Here is a 16,856-nt window from a genome sequence, read left to right as displayed (position 1 = left end):
TCCAGCTAGTAAGTGGCACAGCAGGAAGTGAAGCCCAGGTCTCTGAGGCACCAAAGCCCAGTTGCAGTAGTCAGACTTGTTAATAACTGAAGAAACTCTCTCCAGCCTATTCCCATGGCTTCCATGCCAGCCTCGGGGCCAAGAAGGCTGGGTGTTGTTACACAGACATTTCGGGCCTTACTCACCATGGTTTCAGATAGGCCTACCAGGTCCCCCACTCTCCTCCCAGCGTACACCAGACTTGTGCCAACTTTTCACTCTCATGTGGTCGGCACCATATTGAATTTAATTCCTTCAAGGCCCAGCTGATGAACATCCTGATTTCCCTGTGCTGTCTTCCCTGACCAGACCCGTTCCTACACCAGACGTGATGCCTGTCCCTCTCCGCCACCGAGCTCTAAGGCGGGCTCATTTCGCTCCTTCCTCTAGATAATCCCTCCTGGCTCCATCTTACCCAGGAGCCTTTCCACGGCAGGGCTGGTGTTCAAAACACACTGAGCCCCCAGTTGCCTAACCCAGCTCCCCACAAACCAGGCATGTCAAGGGTTATTCCTCTTGATGATGATGCCAGTGTTAACTGTAGAGACAGGAAAGCCTGGCCCAGTGATTTGGAATGTTTCCAAGGCCACAATTCGACTCCTTGCCTTGTCTGGCAGGCAGGCTTTCTCCTCCCCACCAGGCTTCTGCCTGCTCTAGTCCTCAGTCCGGTTCAAGGGGCGCAATGGCCATCATCCCGATCGCCAACCATGGCTGCAGTGTGCAAAAGGGGCGGGAGAACAAAACACCGTGAGACGACACCGTGGCTTTTGAACAGGTACGTAGGCTGTCTTATTTAATAGCAGTTAAAAGAGGAAAACGTACAGGAGGAATAAACATGCTCTTTCCACGTAAGAGGTTTTCTACTAACCTTGAGGCCCATCTGTATCAGTAGCTTTACTGGTTTTAAAGAAAAAAGTTCCCTTTAGAGTTAAAAATGGACTTTCCTAAATATCCCCCATAAATGTGCAAAATAAAAAGGCCATTTCCAACACATTAGTGAAAAGTAACTGCAAACTCAGGCAAAAGAAAGAAAAACAAAAGAGGCGATGGAAGCAGCCAGGTGGAGTCTCGGGAGAAGCGAGGCTACGGTGAGGGGGATTTCTGCAGCAGGCCCCAGGGAGTGTGCTCGGAGGCCTCATGGGGAGAGTCATGGGCAATGCCAATCTTGGGGATAAAGGGCCCTGGGCCTGGGATTTGCTCAGCAAGCACTTGTCAGGTGTGCAGGCTGACTTGGAGGCCTGGGAGACAATGAAAATACTGGGGACTTCTCCCTGTAGGCCTGTATATTCCCTTTACCAGTGGGGACTCTCTGTTGTTTCCAATTTCCAGGTCCTGTTCTTCCCCATCCCCAAGAGATTCATTTACCGTCTACTCAAAGGGATTTTGCTATGAGATACGTTAAAACTGTACCAGCTGCCTAAAGTACTACTGAAACCCACTAGGGTCCCGAACCTGACTGTCCCTTCAGGAATACGGACCTGGTTTTCCCAAGAACTCAGCCAATTAGAAGACGGAAAGACCTCCAGGCACCCATGTTCTCGCCTCTTACTGAGGCCTCCAGGGCACTTCTACACCTCTGGGCATTTGAGCCCAGATGTCAGGAGTCTGAAGGGCATGGACACCCATGCTTTGCACAAGTCCTCGCAAGGCTGGCGCAGCTAGAGGCCTATAGACAGAACTGAAAACTCCTACTTCACCAATTCAAACAGCTTGGACATTGCTGGTCCCTGTTGTTTTACCTTTCTCTGCTCACCAAGAGTGCGTCCCCACAGACAACTCAGTGGCTGCATGTTGGTTTCATTAGGGAAGGCTGAGGCAGACCGAGAGGGAAGAAGGGATCTAGCAAAGGATCCACTCTGTGAGTCTTGGGCTTGAACAAGCTTTCTCTGTAGAGGGACCTCTGTGTGCAAGGGGCAGAGTAACCCCCGTTCCTCCACCCTGTCCACTTTCTCTTCTATAGCACTGTTTCTCCAGGGTACAGGTTTTTTTTTGTTGTTGTTGTTGTTGTTTTTGCGGTACGCGGGCCTTTCACTGCTGTGGCCTCTCCCATCGCGGAGCACAGGCTCCAGACGCGCAGGCTCAGCGGCCATGGCTCACGGGCCCAGCCGCTCTGCGGCATGTGGGATCTTCCCAGACTGGGGCACGAACCCGCGTCCCCTGCATCGGCAGGCGGACTCTCAACCACTGTGCCACCAGGGAAGCCCCAGGGTACAGGTTGGAGACCAGGCCAGCAATGATAACAGTTGAAAAATATTGTGATATGCTTAAGGTTCTCTCCATTCCACTTCAAAGTCTCAGCACGCAAAGCGGAAGAGATCGCGCCGTAAACTGGCATCTAGTGAAGGAGGGTGCTTGGGGCCCTTCTGAAGCAATGGGATTAGTGTGGTCATTTCTCGTTCTTTTCTAATAAAGTCCAGAGCCGGAGAGATGGTAGTTTGGGTCTCATTCCCATGGACCCCTGTGTTTCCTTGGCTATGGAAGTTCTGGGTAGCAGCACTCATCTCTGAGCCTAATTCTGAGACCTGGGCAAACTGCCGAGCCCCTAGGATGAGCCTCAGAGGGCTTCTGCAGAGCCCACACGCAGCCTGGTCTCCAGCTTTGAGGAAGCCTGCCTGTCGGTGTGCATATTCTCTTCCTCATGGTTTTTAAGTCGTGATACAATATTTGGTGGGGGTGTGTGAAAAAGGAAGCACTGCCTTCCCTAGAAGCAACTCAGCAGCTGACAAAGGGAGTGAAGAATTCTGTCTGATGAGTCTTTCCTTCCACTAACCCAAGCTGGAAATGACTGTGTGGCTTATTTGTCGTCGTTTGGTGATGCACAATTACACTCTTGCCAGTAGCCTTAGTAGCATCTTCCTGAAGTGTCTTAAAGGGCAGATTCCTCTGCCTGACCTCATAGTGCAGCCCTTGCATTAAGTCTCGGGAGCCCATTTGGGACAGAGGACACAGCCTCCAAGCTAGCTGGTCCAGGTTCCTTTGCAAACTCCAGAGCTTGAGGGATAGGATTACAGGCAATCCTTCTCAGATGAAGCCAAAAGATAGCTATGGGGAATCTCAAAAGGGGATGGAAGCTTTGGGCTAGAGCAAGAAGAGCTTATCCAGGATATGACTTAGTGAGGGACAGCTGTGCCATGGGTAACAAACCACTAGCCATGGCTGACCCGCTCTACTTCACGGTGACAGTGGTTCCATCCCTAAAGGCATCCAGTCCAGCTATAGCTGTCCCCACAGTTCAGAGTTGATGACATTTCCTTTAAAGACGGTGGCCAGAAAGTTGGCTTTAAAACACAAAGGAATGATTCCAAGGTTTTACCTAAGGGTAAAGTAAGGGCCATTTTCAGGCTTCTGGAATCTGACTATCCCAATGACACTGCTGGAAGAGGCCAAGTCTGAGACTCTCTGTCTATGGAATAACTGTTGACCTATTCCCTGAACCAAGTACCCTGACCCTGAAAGAAGGCAATGAGAGGAATGGGGAAGGGCTGGGGCTCTGATTCCATCTGCACTGGCTTTCAAGATCTCCTCCTGGTGTGGGGCAGCCTATAGTTAGTCATGAGGTCCAATTCTTCCCGCTGCATACTCAGCTCTACCGGGCCCCAGAAAACTTAGAAGTAAAAGCATTGGGTCAGATCTAGGCTAAAAAATGCCATCCTTGTGGGGACTGGAGCGAAGCCGTCATCTTGCCACACAGCACGCTTGTTCACTGGTCAGTGAAAGTCAGTGGACTGAGGAGATGAACCTCCAGAACTGTGTGCTGGTCTTTGATAGACTAAGTAGTAATGTTTTCCAGGCCCTTTCCCTGCATCAAGAAGAATCGGCCTCACCTACACGGTGAATGGGGCACCAAGGAGGGAACAGGATGTACTTTATTATCCTTCTGCCTACTCACCTTACCTCCCAGTGCCAAGTACCCATTTTGTTTGTGTGGTTTCTGAGCCCCAGATCTAAGCTCTAGAGCCACAGATGAAAGGTGGTTTATCATACTGGACCGATGACACCGCCATCTCTGGGAAAATACAGACAGTGTAGTGTGACTTCCCCCGAAGCCTAGCAACAGCTCGTGGACTTGCTTACCCTCGTGCCTCTTTCACTATAGGGAAAGGTTATGCGAATACTGTACATAGGTTATTAAAAAAATACATTTGCTCTCTTTGAAGAAGAATGCACAAATGCAGGGCCAGCCAGTGCTGGGGTCCGGACTCTGGGGCTGCAGCCAGCAGCCTCTGTGGGCCTGAGGCCCGCCTTCATGAGTGGTGGCTGCTGATGAGTCCCCGGAGTTGCTTGGCCACAGTGTCAATCAATTTCTGCTTGTCTCGCTCATTTTTCCGAAATTGTGCAAACATGTTGTTCTTGCGGCTAGTGTCCTTCATCCTAAACAGAGAAGGGAAGAAAGAGAGCAAAGTGTTTGAGGCGGCAATGGTGGCCAGTGTGTCTTAACCACCACCCGGAGTTGAGAGAGTCCAGAACACTTCCACTGTCAGGCGCATGCTCACCTACTACTGTTCACGACGCTGCCCTCCTGGCACCCAAAGGCCTCCCCACTTCAGTCACCTTTGGAGAACAGTCAAGAGCCGGCCATGGCCGATCGCCTCCTCATCCATACCCACCCTACCTACTTCCTTCCCTTCTATGCCCAGGTATGCCTCTGTTGCAGGTATCTGGCACCTGCTGCAGCCCTGACGGTCAACAGGACCTTAGAGAATGTCTAAGGTCTTCTCATCACCTCACAAGCCTACTAAATCCTGCTGGGACCTTACAGCTGGTATTTGAAAGGTAAAGCAGAACGCTGCTCTTAACAAGCAATTCCAAAAGAACATGAGTAACTGAAAGCCACTGTGCCTTTCCAAACCCACTCTACCTGTTAGTCTATCCTACCGCTAACAAAACCAAGGGCTTGACTGATCTCTTCCTTTGCCTCGGGGCAGGGGCCCAGGGGCAGTGAGGTGGTCAGAGGGCATGCTGCTGAGGAGAGCAGGCGCCAGAAGACTGAGCCAACCGGGGCTTTAGGCAAGACAAGCCCCTAAGTTCTCAACGGCTGCTATGTCTTCAGATCTTGACCTTTGGAAAACTTTCTAACTGGCTCATGCTAAAACTCCAGGGACGGAATATTCCTAGAGCACAAACCATGGGCAGTTCTGGCCACCAGTTCCACCAGATGGAGAGACCTAACTGGGAAGCATGGATGGAGAAAGTCAAGGCCAGGCTGAGGTCGCCGGAGCAGCCCCCAAGCCCGACTAAGCCATTGTGATAGATCCCAGGAATCTGTTATTTCCCCAAAAGGGCCCACAGCCCCTGACATCTGTTGGTGATTGTTAACTCTGGCCCCAGCCTCTGCACACTGGACCTCCAGCCCACGGCTAGTTCTAGTGGTAGAGAATTAAGGACACTGCCCAGACTCATTTCTCCTTGGGGTCAGGCTAGGCGGTTCCTCACCACCGTCCCCCAGGAACTTGGCCAGCTCTGACTTCACAGTCCCCTGGCCTGCACGGAGATAGGCTAGGAGAGGGGACGGAAGGAACCTGGCACTGGGGAGTAAACTGCTCTCAGGCAGACTTCCCAGGGCTTTTGGCCAATCCTGGCCCATGTTTTTTTTTTTTCTGTGGGGTGGCCATGTGCAGAGGGACAGACTAGAGGCGAGTCAAAAGGCCAGAGAGCCCATAAGGACATTTATATCCATATGGTAGGGAGGTTCTAATGAGCACCATTGCTTTATGGCTCTGGCTGACAGTGACAGCCACAAACGAATTTAGACTTCTCTCTCTGACCTAAGCTTTAGGGCCGTCAGCCTGGAATTACTCATCAAGCATGCTTAGACACTGTGAATAAGGTACAACCACCCACACGTGGAGGCCTGTGCTTGGACGGGAGGAAGAAGGAGAGATGACAGAGGTTTAGAGGTTTAGGTTGTAAAGAAAGCACAAAGGTCCCCAAGGCTATGATGATTATTGTATTTGGTCCCTTAAACATTAACTGCACAATTATGTTTGTGGAACTGGCTTGATTTAGTATTATTTATCCCAGAGAACAGCTCCTTTACCTTTTCTGGATATACTATAAACACAACAAACACAAAGCAAAACAGAAAGAAACAATAAGGGAATAAAAACACTTCCTACCTTTATAAGACATTTCATTTAACATCCTATGTGATCATTAGTTTCATGACTCCTCAAAGCAGCCCAGAGATAGGCAGCCAGAGCTGGCTTTCAGCTCCCATAGGGAAGTTCCAGAAGTAAGGGAGGAGAAAGGGAAAAAGAGGGTGGTCTCCAGGCCCCAGAGGCCAGGATGTTTTAGCCATGAAGACCTGGAGTTGGGATTACTTGAAAGAGAAACTCAGGTGCCCTGAGGGCTGATGGTGGCCTGCTGGTTTGTACCCTGGAACGCTCTGAAACCAAAGGAGAGCCCTCCCCACGCCCCACTGCATTCTGTAAGCCTAGGATCTGGGTCTACTTTGGCTACGGCCACCTCTCAGTGACCAGGGGCCTCTTCTCTTTCCTGAAATGTCCTCGTCAGGTCTTTGGGTCTTTCCATGTCTCACCCTGCTAAGAAGTGTCAGGTTGAAAAGGAGAGAGTGTCAAGGGGAAAGCAGGAATGGGTCACGTAAAGGGACTGATTCCTATGAGGCTGGGAAATACAGATTTTAGTGACCTGGGTGGCCTTTGGCCCTGTTGTGTTTGGAAGGGAGGTTTTAAACCCTGCTGATCGCTCGGGCTAAGCACATGGCTCTATTACTGGCTAGGCCTCCAGAATGCTCCCGAGAGGCTGATTATTTTAGCCTATTGTTGATGCACAGGAAGTAGATGAGCCAGTACTTCTTGGATCCAGAGATTCTCAGGAACAGAGGAGTAAAGAACGGTGGAGAGGCAACGGGCCAAAGGGAATCCTAGAGCCCGTTTAGACACATAATGAATATGACATCTAAGCACCAACTCAAAAGCCATTTCAGCTGGGTACTGAGAACTCTGGGATGAGGCCTTGCCTCTAATAAAGGGTCTTCGACGGGAGATCTTAAAGCCATGGGCCTCACCACTGGGAGGGAGGGGAGACTGCTGAGGAGCTCCCGTGTGTCAGGGCTGAATTGCCAGGGCTAGTTGGGGCTAGGCCCTGGACTAGCAAGGGTATTGCGTGTGCCAGGAAGCTGGCTGGGAACAACCCTTCACCTGGCACCGATGGGGGAAAATCCCTGTTACCACTCCCAGCCCCAAAGGAACTGGAAGCCAAGGGTCACTCTAAGGACCAAGGAGAGAGGAGGCGGCCAGCCAGTTGGCACCAGACTGGTTTAGTAGATTAGTATGTCAGGGTGGGGACAACTCACAGGGTAGGGATATTAGTGTAGTCATTAGTGTCAACGAGGAGACCGGAAGGACTTGCCTCAAAGCGATGGAAAAGGCCCAAGTGAATAATATACTTACTCTCTAGATATCCTAGGGAAGAAGGTCATTGGGAGAGAGAACCATGGGAAACAAAGTCAAAATGGAAACATCAGTCTCTGTCTTGATCTGGAGAAAGTCAACTCTGGGCTCTTAGTTTCTTGGCTCCAAACACACACCTCTGCCCCTCCCCTTCTCTCCCCTGTCATATTGCACAGTAGGAAGGTACACCTCAGCCTCTGCTTCTGTCTAAGGCTCCACTCTGGCCTCCTGGACTCTGATCCTTGCCTTGCTAGGATTTGAGACCTGCTTGCCTGGCTATATCCGTAGACTTGCTACACTGTCGAGATGCAAGGCACTCTCCTAGGAAGCTGCTAAGAAGCCAGCGGTTATCTAGTTTGATGACAAGAAAAAGCTTCCCTTTTACGTGGGTCTTAGTCTCTGGTCTGCCAGCTCTCAACCAGGTAAGCTAAAGCCAGAGCCAGGCTACAATGAATAGCAGATTCCAGCATCTGGGTGACTTATTGGTTAGTGAGATGCTCCGGACCTGGCTAACTCAATCTCAGTGGAAGCATCTCTCCGTCAGAGATGCTACAGCCCTGTAGCAGGACTTCTGCGGGCCAGTGACTGCCTAAGGCAAGAATGAGGCACCTCCAACACAGCTTTCTTGGGACAGTCAGCACAGTAGAGCTCAGTCTGGCAGGGGCGGGGCTTGGAGGGGCAGGTGAAGGTTTCAGTAATTTCAGGAGCTTCTCTGTTCTGTGGGGCTGTCCTCCATCCATCATCATACTCCAGATGGCTGGGGCCAGGCTCACTCTGTCCACCAGGCTGAACTGAGCCCCAAACTAAGGCATCTTCCTTTCTGCTCTTGTCATCTCTAGGTAAGCTCTGAGGTAATGTCAGAGCCCCATTGACCCATACTTGCCCTAGCTTGTCAAGGCTCAGGAATTAAGAGGCCACAAGAGGAAGACTGGCCTGCCAAATCCAATGATGGAGACTGCCGAGAGCACCTATGGAGACTTTAAGAATGGGGCCTCTTTGTGGTCTTTTCAAGGTACTGGCAAAGAGAAAATTATCCTCTATACCAACCCGCCATCCCCATTTCCCCACCCCCCAACACAGACCACTGGATGGGTACTCACTTCTCAAGCAGGGTCAGAGCTGTCACAGGGTTTACCCGGAGGTACTTGCAGGTGGGCTGACCATAGTCAGCAAGGTAGGTTGACCAATCCCACTGGAGGAAGAGATCTAAAAGCTGTAAAATATCATCAGACAGATAAGACAAATCAGGATCTCAGAAGCCCCTCGCATCCTTCACTACCATCTACAGTAGACTTGAAGAATAAAATTTAAAACATAGTAAGAGAAAGAATGGCTACAGACTGTATTGCAATTAAGAAAATAAATGAGTAATCACTATAGGCAGAGTCATCTCTTCCATAAGCACTGTATTGTTGCTAAGAGTACACGCTGCTAGCAGACAGCTCTCAGAGGCAGGCCTGTAATGAAACGAACACTGGACTGAATCGAAACACAAGACTACCATAATAATCACTCATTTGCTTAATAAATACTTGTGAAATGCCTTCCATGTGCCAAGCACCATTCTAGGAGCTCAGAATTCAACAACGAACAAATAAAGGTGGATGTGTCCAGTGCCGCATATGCAACTATGTGAGCTTTCAGGTTGGAAGGTCTGGGTTCAAGTACGAGTTTCATGACTTGCTGTGTTGACTTTGCCCAAATTACTCCGTTGATATAGACACATGCACATGCCAGAAACAAACCAGACACACAGACAACACAGAAACACTGAACCAAGGCATAAATGGGCCATGCAATATTTACATGAGGCAATATATTACACCTACGTGGACACTGGCTGAACAGATGGAAACCTGTTAACTAAATACATTTTGTCAAAGGCTTTCTTTCCCAGCCAGCTTTAGCCTCAGGTATCACTCTAATAAATATTTTTAAATTGTAACTGAATAAAGCTAAAAAAGAAAAATGAAATCAGTGCCTTTCAAAGGTAAGGGTGATGAAAGGGAAGGTGCTAGCTCCCCTCTATAAACTTCTAGAGGGGTCACCATCCCAGACTCACATCACTACATAGAAGAAGGGCCTTCAAGCTGGCTTTCTAGCAATGAGATACATATAAGTGCTTTTGGATCAAGACATTTCTTTACTTCTCCCTTTCCAAGAGATAACAGTTGATGAAGATTGTAGATGGCTATCACTCTGTGCAGAACAAAGAGAGGCCTAGAGTCAATCCAATGCCAGAGCCTGGGCTCTTAGGCACATCTTCTTCCCTTGTCTGTCTTCACTGCCCAGCTGGGCAAATGGGCAGTGTGGGCCTTGCCCTACTTGGCCAAGCTTCCTCTTCTATCCACTCTCTTAGAATGGCTGTTATGAACTTCCTCAGACAGGATGGGAATTGGCTGAAGTCCCCAAAATTTTGCTAAAACAGAGAAAAGCCCCTACACCCTCAGCCAGGAAAGGGATGCTAAAGATGAGAGGAGAGGCGGAGAGAGACAGACACGTCGGTTGGCCTGGGTCAGCACGGCCCCAAAAGGCCCTCTCAGGTCTCTTTTAGGTCACGCCTATGTTAGTTGGCAAGTAAAAGGGCTTCTACCACTTCCTTTTGCTGTCCCCAGGCCTTGCAGAGCTCTCCTTTAGAAGAAATATTTCCTTGACTTCCTATTCTAATCTTAGTATTTCTATCCTATGGTGTCCAAAGACCCATCAAGACAGTTTCTCCTAGGGAGCGCGACAGACACTTGGAGTGTCCCTTGTTCTAAAGGTTGTCTACAAATATGATTACGCTTTTCCTCCAAATCCCAAGGAAAAAACTATGAAAAAGATAGCATTTTCTTAATTAAATTTTTTTCTCAGAAAATTTAAAAAACCTTTTACTGTTTGCATGCTAGGGAGCTAACAAAAGAAAGGTGAAAGAAAAACAAATAAGTTTAATTGGAAAAACATGAAAACATGATTTCTTAAAGCTATTTCAGGTATTACTTTTCAGATGTGGACATATATATGCATTTAATAAAACTACCTTCTCTACTATCGAATTCCTAATTTCAGTGATGGAATTAATGGTATCAGTATTTTCTGATTTACTGAAAAGAACACCATTTCTTTTGGGGCTGATGAAGCCTGGGTAAATCACCAGTGGGGTGTGGAGGGCAGTTCATTACTCAGCTCTAAGTTTTCTATTTTTAAATTCTTGCTAAAGTCTCTCAATGCCAGTACTGAGACTAAGAGCTCTGGGATGACAAGCTACCTAATTTATCCCACTCCAGGCATGGAAGCTACACAAACTCTATTAAGCTCAACCAGTATGAGCCTGTAGCTCACACTCTGTGTCTGTGCTGCTTTCTACAGTCCTTTTCAGTGGCCTGTACCTAGGTCTGATGGCCTCCTCTGAGACAGATGGACACATACTAGAGTCTGGGTGGGACTTAACTAAGTTAACTGCCTTGGGGTGCAGTTCTACTGGATTCCTTAGAAACAGTGTTAGAATAAGAGAACAAGAAAACTGGCAGGCCTGTTTATCAATACAGCACTTTGGTCTCCAGACTATGACTTTCCAAGGTGAACCAGGCCCTCTCAGCCTAGTTCTCTGTATGCAATGGCCTTGTTAAATCTCAATAAAGTCTCTCTCAAGGATGCAGAACATTCAGTCATCACTAACGATCACATTCTTTTTTATTTTTAAAATTTTTCATTTGGAAATAATTTTCAATTTATCAGAAAGTTCTAAGAATAGATGTAGTGTAAGGAGCACCATATACCCTCCTCCCAGATCCATCTATTGTCAACATTTTACCCCATACGCTCCATCATTTGTGTTCTCTCTCTCTTTTTCTTTTTACACACAGTATCTCTTTTTGGAGTCTCTTGAGAGTAAATTACATATATCATGACCCTTTATCCCCAAATATTTCAGTGTTCCTAAGAATTAGGGCTATTCTCATACATAATCACGGTATGGTTTTTAACTTTAATAAATTTAATATTGATACTGTCCATACCCTAATTTTATAAGTTGACCCAATAAAATCCTGCATAGCCTTTTTGTTTATTTAGGATTAGGTATTATATTTAGTTATCTACTGAGCCTACTTTAATCTGGACTGTTTCCACAGTCTGTCTCTTTCTTATATGATATTGACATTTTTGAAGGATGTCAACTCTTCAAAAGTTCCCTGTCTCCTTTTTTCCCCCTTAGTTTTGGTTTTTCTAATGCTTATAATAAGATATAAGACATGCATTTCGGGCCGGAATATCACATGTGATGTTATGTCCTCCTCAGGGCATCACATCTGGAGGTATACAATATACAGTGTTCATTTGCCTCTCATTGGTGATATTAATTTGGACCACCCAGTCAAGACGTTGTCTGATTTCTCTACCGTCTAGGTATTATATTTTCTTTTGCAACTAGGAAGCAATTGAGGAGACAATTTAAGACCATGTGAATATACTGCTCCTGGTTAAAATTTCCCCTTAGATTTAGCATCTATTGAGGATTCTTCTTCGCTTTGGTCTTTACTATGATGGTCTCACACTGATGACATTCCGATTCTATCCTTCCCTCCACGTTTATCAGTTGTCACTCAGCATTCTACCATAAGCAAGTGCTCTCTCCTTCTCCCCCATTAATTTATCTGTTTTATTATTGGTATGGATTCATGGGTTTCCATTTTTTCAATGGTTTATATTCATTACTATACCTGATTACTTTGATGCTCCAATTGTCCCAGGTTTGGCAAGTGGGAGATCTGTCAAGCTGCAGCCTGTGTCCTTGTGACATGCCCCCATGACTTTTTTTTTCAGGACTTCCTTACTTTCTGGCATAATAAGGTGTTGCAGGTTCATCTTGTATCTACCATGCCCAGCTCTGAAATCAGCCATTTCTCTGAACAGCCCTGGTTTCTTTTAGTGGGAAGGTTATTAGAGATCAAGATTTGGGTGCTAGGTGTGCTCATTGCTACTTGGGGACAATCTATGGGGAGTTAAGCCCTCTCAGCGGACAGAGCTAGGAAATATATGCATATAATCCACATATACACACGCACACACATACATCCATACATCCATGTGTACTTATATAAGCATGTATGCACACACATTTTAGAGATCATGAGTTTACACCAATACCTCCAATTCTAATCATTCTCACAGAGTTCTTTTTTGCCTTCCTCTATCCCACATATGCTTTCTTCCACAGTGAGAATCCTGGCTCTCAACGACATCATCTCATTCACTAATTTGCTTAATCCTATAATATATCTAAAATCAGTTCAGAATTGTTTGTATATACCACTACAAAAACAAAAAAGCCTGCTAAAAAGAGTTTGAGATTTGTTTGCAATTTCCTCTCCCAACTTGAGTGTGTATCATCAAAGCCTATGCTCGTAAGCCACTTGGATTAGTCCTTTTTAAATTTTCCCTTCAGTTTGGTTATGGTATTCATCTAAATACAACTGGGTTCATTTGTTTCCATTTGCTTTTAGTTTTAGGCTCCTCCCTCCCATCCTTCTTAATTTTTTACATATGTAGGACATTAACATGCTTCCAAAAGTCAAAACAATACAAAAACGTTAACTCAGAAAAGTGTCACTCTTTCCTTTGTTGTATCCCTTTCACCCCAATTCCTACCATGCCTTATAGGTACCCAACTCCATTGTTTTTGGATTTGTCCTTCCTATGTTTCTATTTGTAAAGATATGCGGATACACGTATGCTTTCTTATTCCCTCCTCTTTCTTTCACAGAAAGTAGCATACTATATATGCATTTTAAGGCATCTTACTTCTTGATGTTTGTAAGTAGGTGGTGGATGGAGAAGAAGAAAAAAGAGGAGCATCAAAGGTGGGAGACTGAACTTAAGATCACTATTCCTCAAACTTTATTGAGTATCACTTTTGCAGTTTTTACCACATCCTCATGCCACATGTGTTATTATTAACTTAACATTTTTGTTTGTATTGATTCATATTTTGGTCATAAAAATTTTGTAAACAATACTTTACATCATTTTCACAAATGGGAAACCATTCATACTTGTCAGAAATAGAAGATAACTCAAATACTAGCACCACAATGAGACGTTCCCTTTGGCATCACAAAGACTATAACATGATTTAGTGTTTAATGGTTATTATTTTGAAATAATTTTAGACTTACATACAGGTTGCAAAAATAGTTTAGACAGTTCCTCTATACCCTTCACCCAGCTTCTCTAATGTTCACATATTATATTACAATGATCAGAACCAAGAAATCAACATTGGTACAATACTATTAACTAAACTATGATTTCATTTCATTTTCACCAGATTTTCTACTAATGTCCTTTTTCTGATCCAATCCAGTATCCCACATTTCATTTAATCATCATGCCTCCTGAGACTCTTCCAACGTGTTATAGTTCCTCATTCTTATTTTTCAAGACATTGATACTTACACTTTACTTTCAGTCATTTAATTTTTTTTTTTTTTTTTTTTTTTGGCTGTGCCACACAGCATGCAGGATCTTAGTTCTCCGACCAGGGATCAAACCTGTGTTCCCTGCAGTGGAAGTGCGGAGTCTTAACCACTGGACCGCTGCAGAAGTCCCCAGTCATTTATTTTGCAGAATGTCCCTTAATTTGGGTCTGCCCAATATTTGTTTATGGTTAGATTGAGGCAGTAGTTCTCAACTAGGGGAGATCTTGCCTCCCATGGGACATCTGACAATGTCTGAGACATTTTGGGTTGTAACAAGGCTGGGTGATGGTAGTGGAGGTGATGCTCCTGGCATCGAGTCAGTAGAAGCCAGGAATGCTGCTAAACATCCTACAGCGCTCAAGACAGCCCCACAACAAAGAATTACCAGCCCCAAATGTCAATAGTGTTGAGGTTAAGAAACTCTGGATTGAGGTTATGCATTTTTTTTTCTTGCAAAAATACTGTAGAAAAGGAGTGATACTGCCCCCTTCTCAGTGCATCATATCAGGTATAAATGATGCCCACATACATATCTCATTATTGATCATTTGGTTAAGGTGGTGAGTTTCTCTACTGCAAAGTTATTACTTTTACCTTTGTAAATAATTAATACATTTCTTATGGGAGATATACTTTAATACTATGCAAATATCCTGTTTCTCCTCAAACTTTTGTCCACTAACTTTAACATCCATTGGTGGATCCTGCCTACAACAATATTTATTATTAATATTGAAAATATTAATAATTTTAATATATGTAGTTATTAAACGGAATTCTCCTGTGAGGAAAAGTGCTGTCCCTTTTCCTCCATTTATTTATTTGTCCAATTATTTATATCAGCATGACCTCACAGATATTTATTTTATTTCGTGCGTTATAATCTAATACAATCATTATTCATGTTATTGTTCAACTTATTCTGGCTTTGGCCATTAGGGACGCCTTCAGACTGGCTTTCCTGTGTATTTTCCACCTGTCCCTATCATTTCTTGAACAATTCCTTACTTGCTGGCACTATAAAATGTTCCAAGCTCATCTTGCACTTTCCCTGCCCTTGCTTTGGAACCAGTTACTTCTCCAAGGAGCTCTATCTAGTTCCTTGTTTTGGGGAATGGTTTTTAGAAACCAAGATCTGAGCACTTAGCATGCTCAGTTCTACTGAGGTGTTATTGCCTCTAGGCCCTCTCAGTGGACAGAGCTAAGAAATATATGTATGTTTATTAACACATCTATACCTTTTGTGAATATATTTTAAAGTCATGAGTTCATATTTGATGTCTATGATTCCAAACACCAGAGGATTCATTCTCTCCTTCCCTCTTTCCTTATTTATCACTTCTTTCTCTGACAATGAGAAACCTGGCTCTCATTATATTTTACTTATTGGTTCAGTCCTAGTGCAGTATAAAGTAGTTTCAGAATTGCTAATCCACACCCATGTGAGTAAAACAAGTTTACTAACTAGAGTATAGTATTTTCATACAGTTCTTTTTTGTCTTTAGCCTTACAATTGCCAGTCAGAATACTGGTTTTAATTTTTTTAATTTTTAAAATTAATTAATATCTTTATTGGAGTAAACTTGCTTTACAATGGTGTGTTAGTTTCTGCTGTATAACAAAGTGAATCAGCTATACATATACATATATCCCCATATCTCCTCCCTCTGGCGTTTCCCTCCCACCCTCCCCATCCCACCCCTCTAGGTGGACACAAAGCACCGAGCTGATCTCCCTGTGCTATGCGGCTGCTTCCCACTAGCTATCTATTTTACATTTGGTAGTGTATATATGTCCATGCCACTCTCTCACTTCGTCCCAGCTTACCCTTCCCCCTCTCCGTGTCCTCAAGTCCATTCTCTATGTCTGGGTCTATATTCCTGTCCTGCCCCCAGGATCTTCAGAACAAATTTTTTCTTTAAGATTCCATATATATGTGTTAGCATACAGTATTTGTTTTTCTCTTTCTGACTTACTTCACTCTGTATGCCAGTCTCTAGGTCCATCCACCTCACGACAAATAATTCAATTTTGTTTCTTTTTATGGCTGAGTAATATTCCATTGTATATATGTGCCACATCTTCTTTATCCATTCATCTGTCGATGGACACTTAGGTTGCTTCCATGTCCTGGCTATTGGAAATAGAGCTGCATTGTGGTACATGACTGTTTTTGAATTATGGTTTTCTCAGGGTATATGCCCAGTAGTGGGATTGCTGGGTTGTATGGCAGTTCTATTGTTAGTTTTTTGAGGAACCTCCATACTGTTCTCCATAGTGGCTGTATCAATTTACATTCCCACCAACAGTGCAAGAGGGTTCCCTTTTCTCCACACCCTCTCCAGCATTAGTTGTTTGTAGATTTTCTGATTATGCCCATTCTGACCGGTGTGAGGTGATACCTCACTGTAGTTTTGAGTTGCATTTCTCTAATGATCAGTGATGCTGAGCAGCTTTTCATGTGCTTCTTGACCATCTGTATATCTTCTTTGAAAAAATGTCTATTTAGGTCTTCTGCCCATTTCTTGATTGGGTTGTCTGTTTTTTTGATATTGAGCTGCATGACCTGTTTATATATTTTGGAGATTAATCCTTTGCCCACTGATTCGTTCGCAAATATTTTCTCCCATTCTAAGGTTTGTCTTTTCATCTTGTTTGTGGTTTCCTTTGCTTTGCAAAAGCTTTTAAGTTTCATTAGGTCCCATTTGTTTATTTTTGTTTTTATTTCCATTACTCTAGGAGGTGGATCAAAAAGGATCCTGCTGTGATTTATGTCAAAGAGAGTTCTTCTTATGTTTTCCTCTAAGAGTATTATAGTGCCCGGTCTTCCATTTAGGTGTCTAATCCATTTTGAGTTTATTTTTGTGTATGGTGTTAGGGAGGGTTCTAGTTTCATTCTTTTACATGTAGCTGTCCAGTTTTCTCATCACCAGATATTGAAGAGACT

The 16,856-nt window shown here is 44.8% G+C and overlaps 1 protein-coding gene across 3 annotated transcripts in view; it reads right to left on the bottom strand.

Annotated features, from left to right (window-relative positions):
- Nucleotides 1–800: 800 nt before the first annotated feature.
- The window catches only part of EXOC6B (exocyst complex component 6B), a 712,186-nt gene continuing 696,130 nt past the window's right edge, over nucleotides 801–16,856 (bottom strand). For all 3 annotated transcript variants that reach the window (XM_067704728.1, XM_067704730.1, XM_067704732.1), the window contains 2 exons: nucleotides 8,552–8,664; nucleotides 801–4,410 (listed from right to left, as the gene is read on the bottom strand). In XM_067704728.1, coding sequence (XP_067560829.1) covers nucleotides 4,284–4,410; nucleotides 8,552–8,664 — 240 coding nt within the window. In that variant the 3' untranslated portion in view covers nucleotides 801–4,283. The remainder of the gene's footprint in view (nucleotides 4,411–8,551; nucleotides 8,665–16,856) is intronic.

Source organism: Pseudorca crassidens, chromosome 14 (assembly GCF_039906515.1).
Source record: "Pseudorca crassidens isolate mPseCra1 chromosome 14, mPseCra1.hap1, whole genome shotgun sequence".
NCBI lineage: Eukaryota > Metazoa > Chordata > Mammalia > Artiodactyla > Delphinidae > Pseudorca > Pseudorca crassidens.
This window is presented reverse-complemented; position numbering and strand designations above follow the sequence as displayed.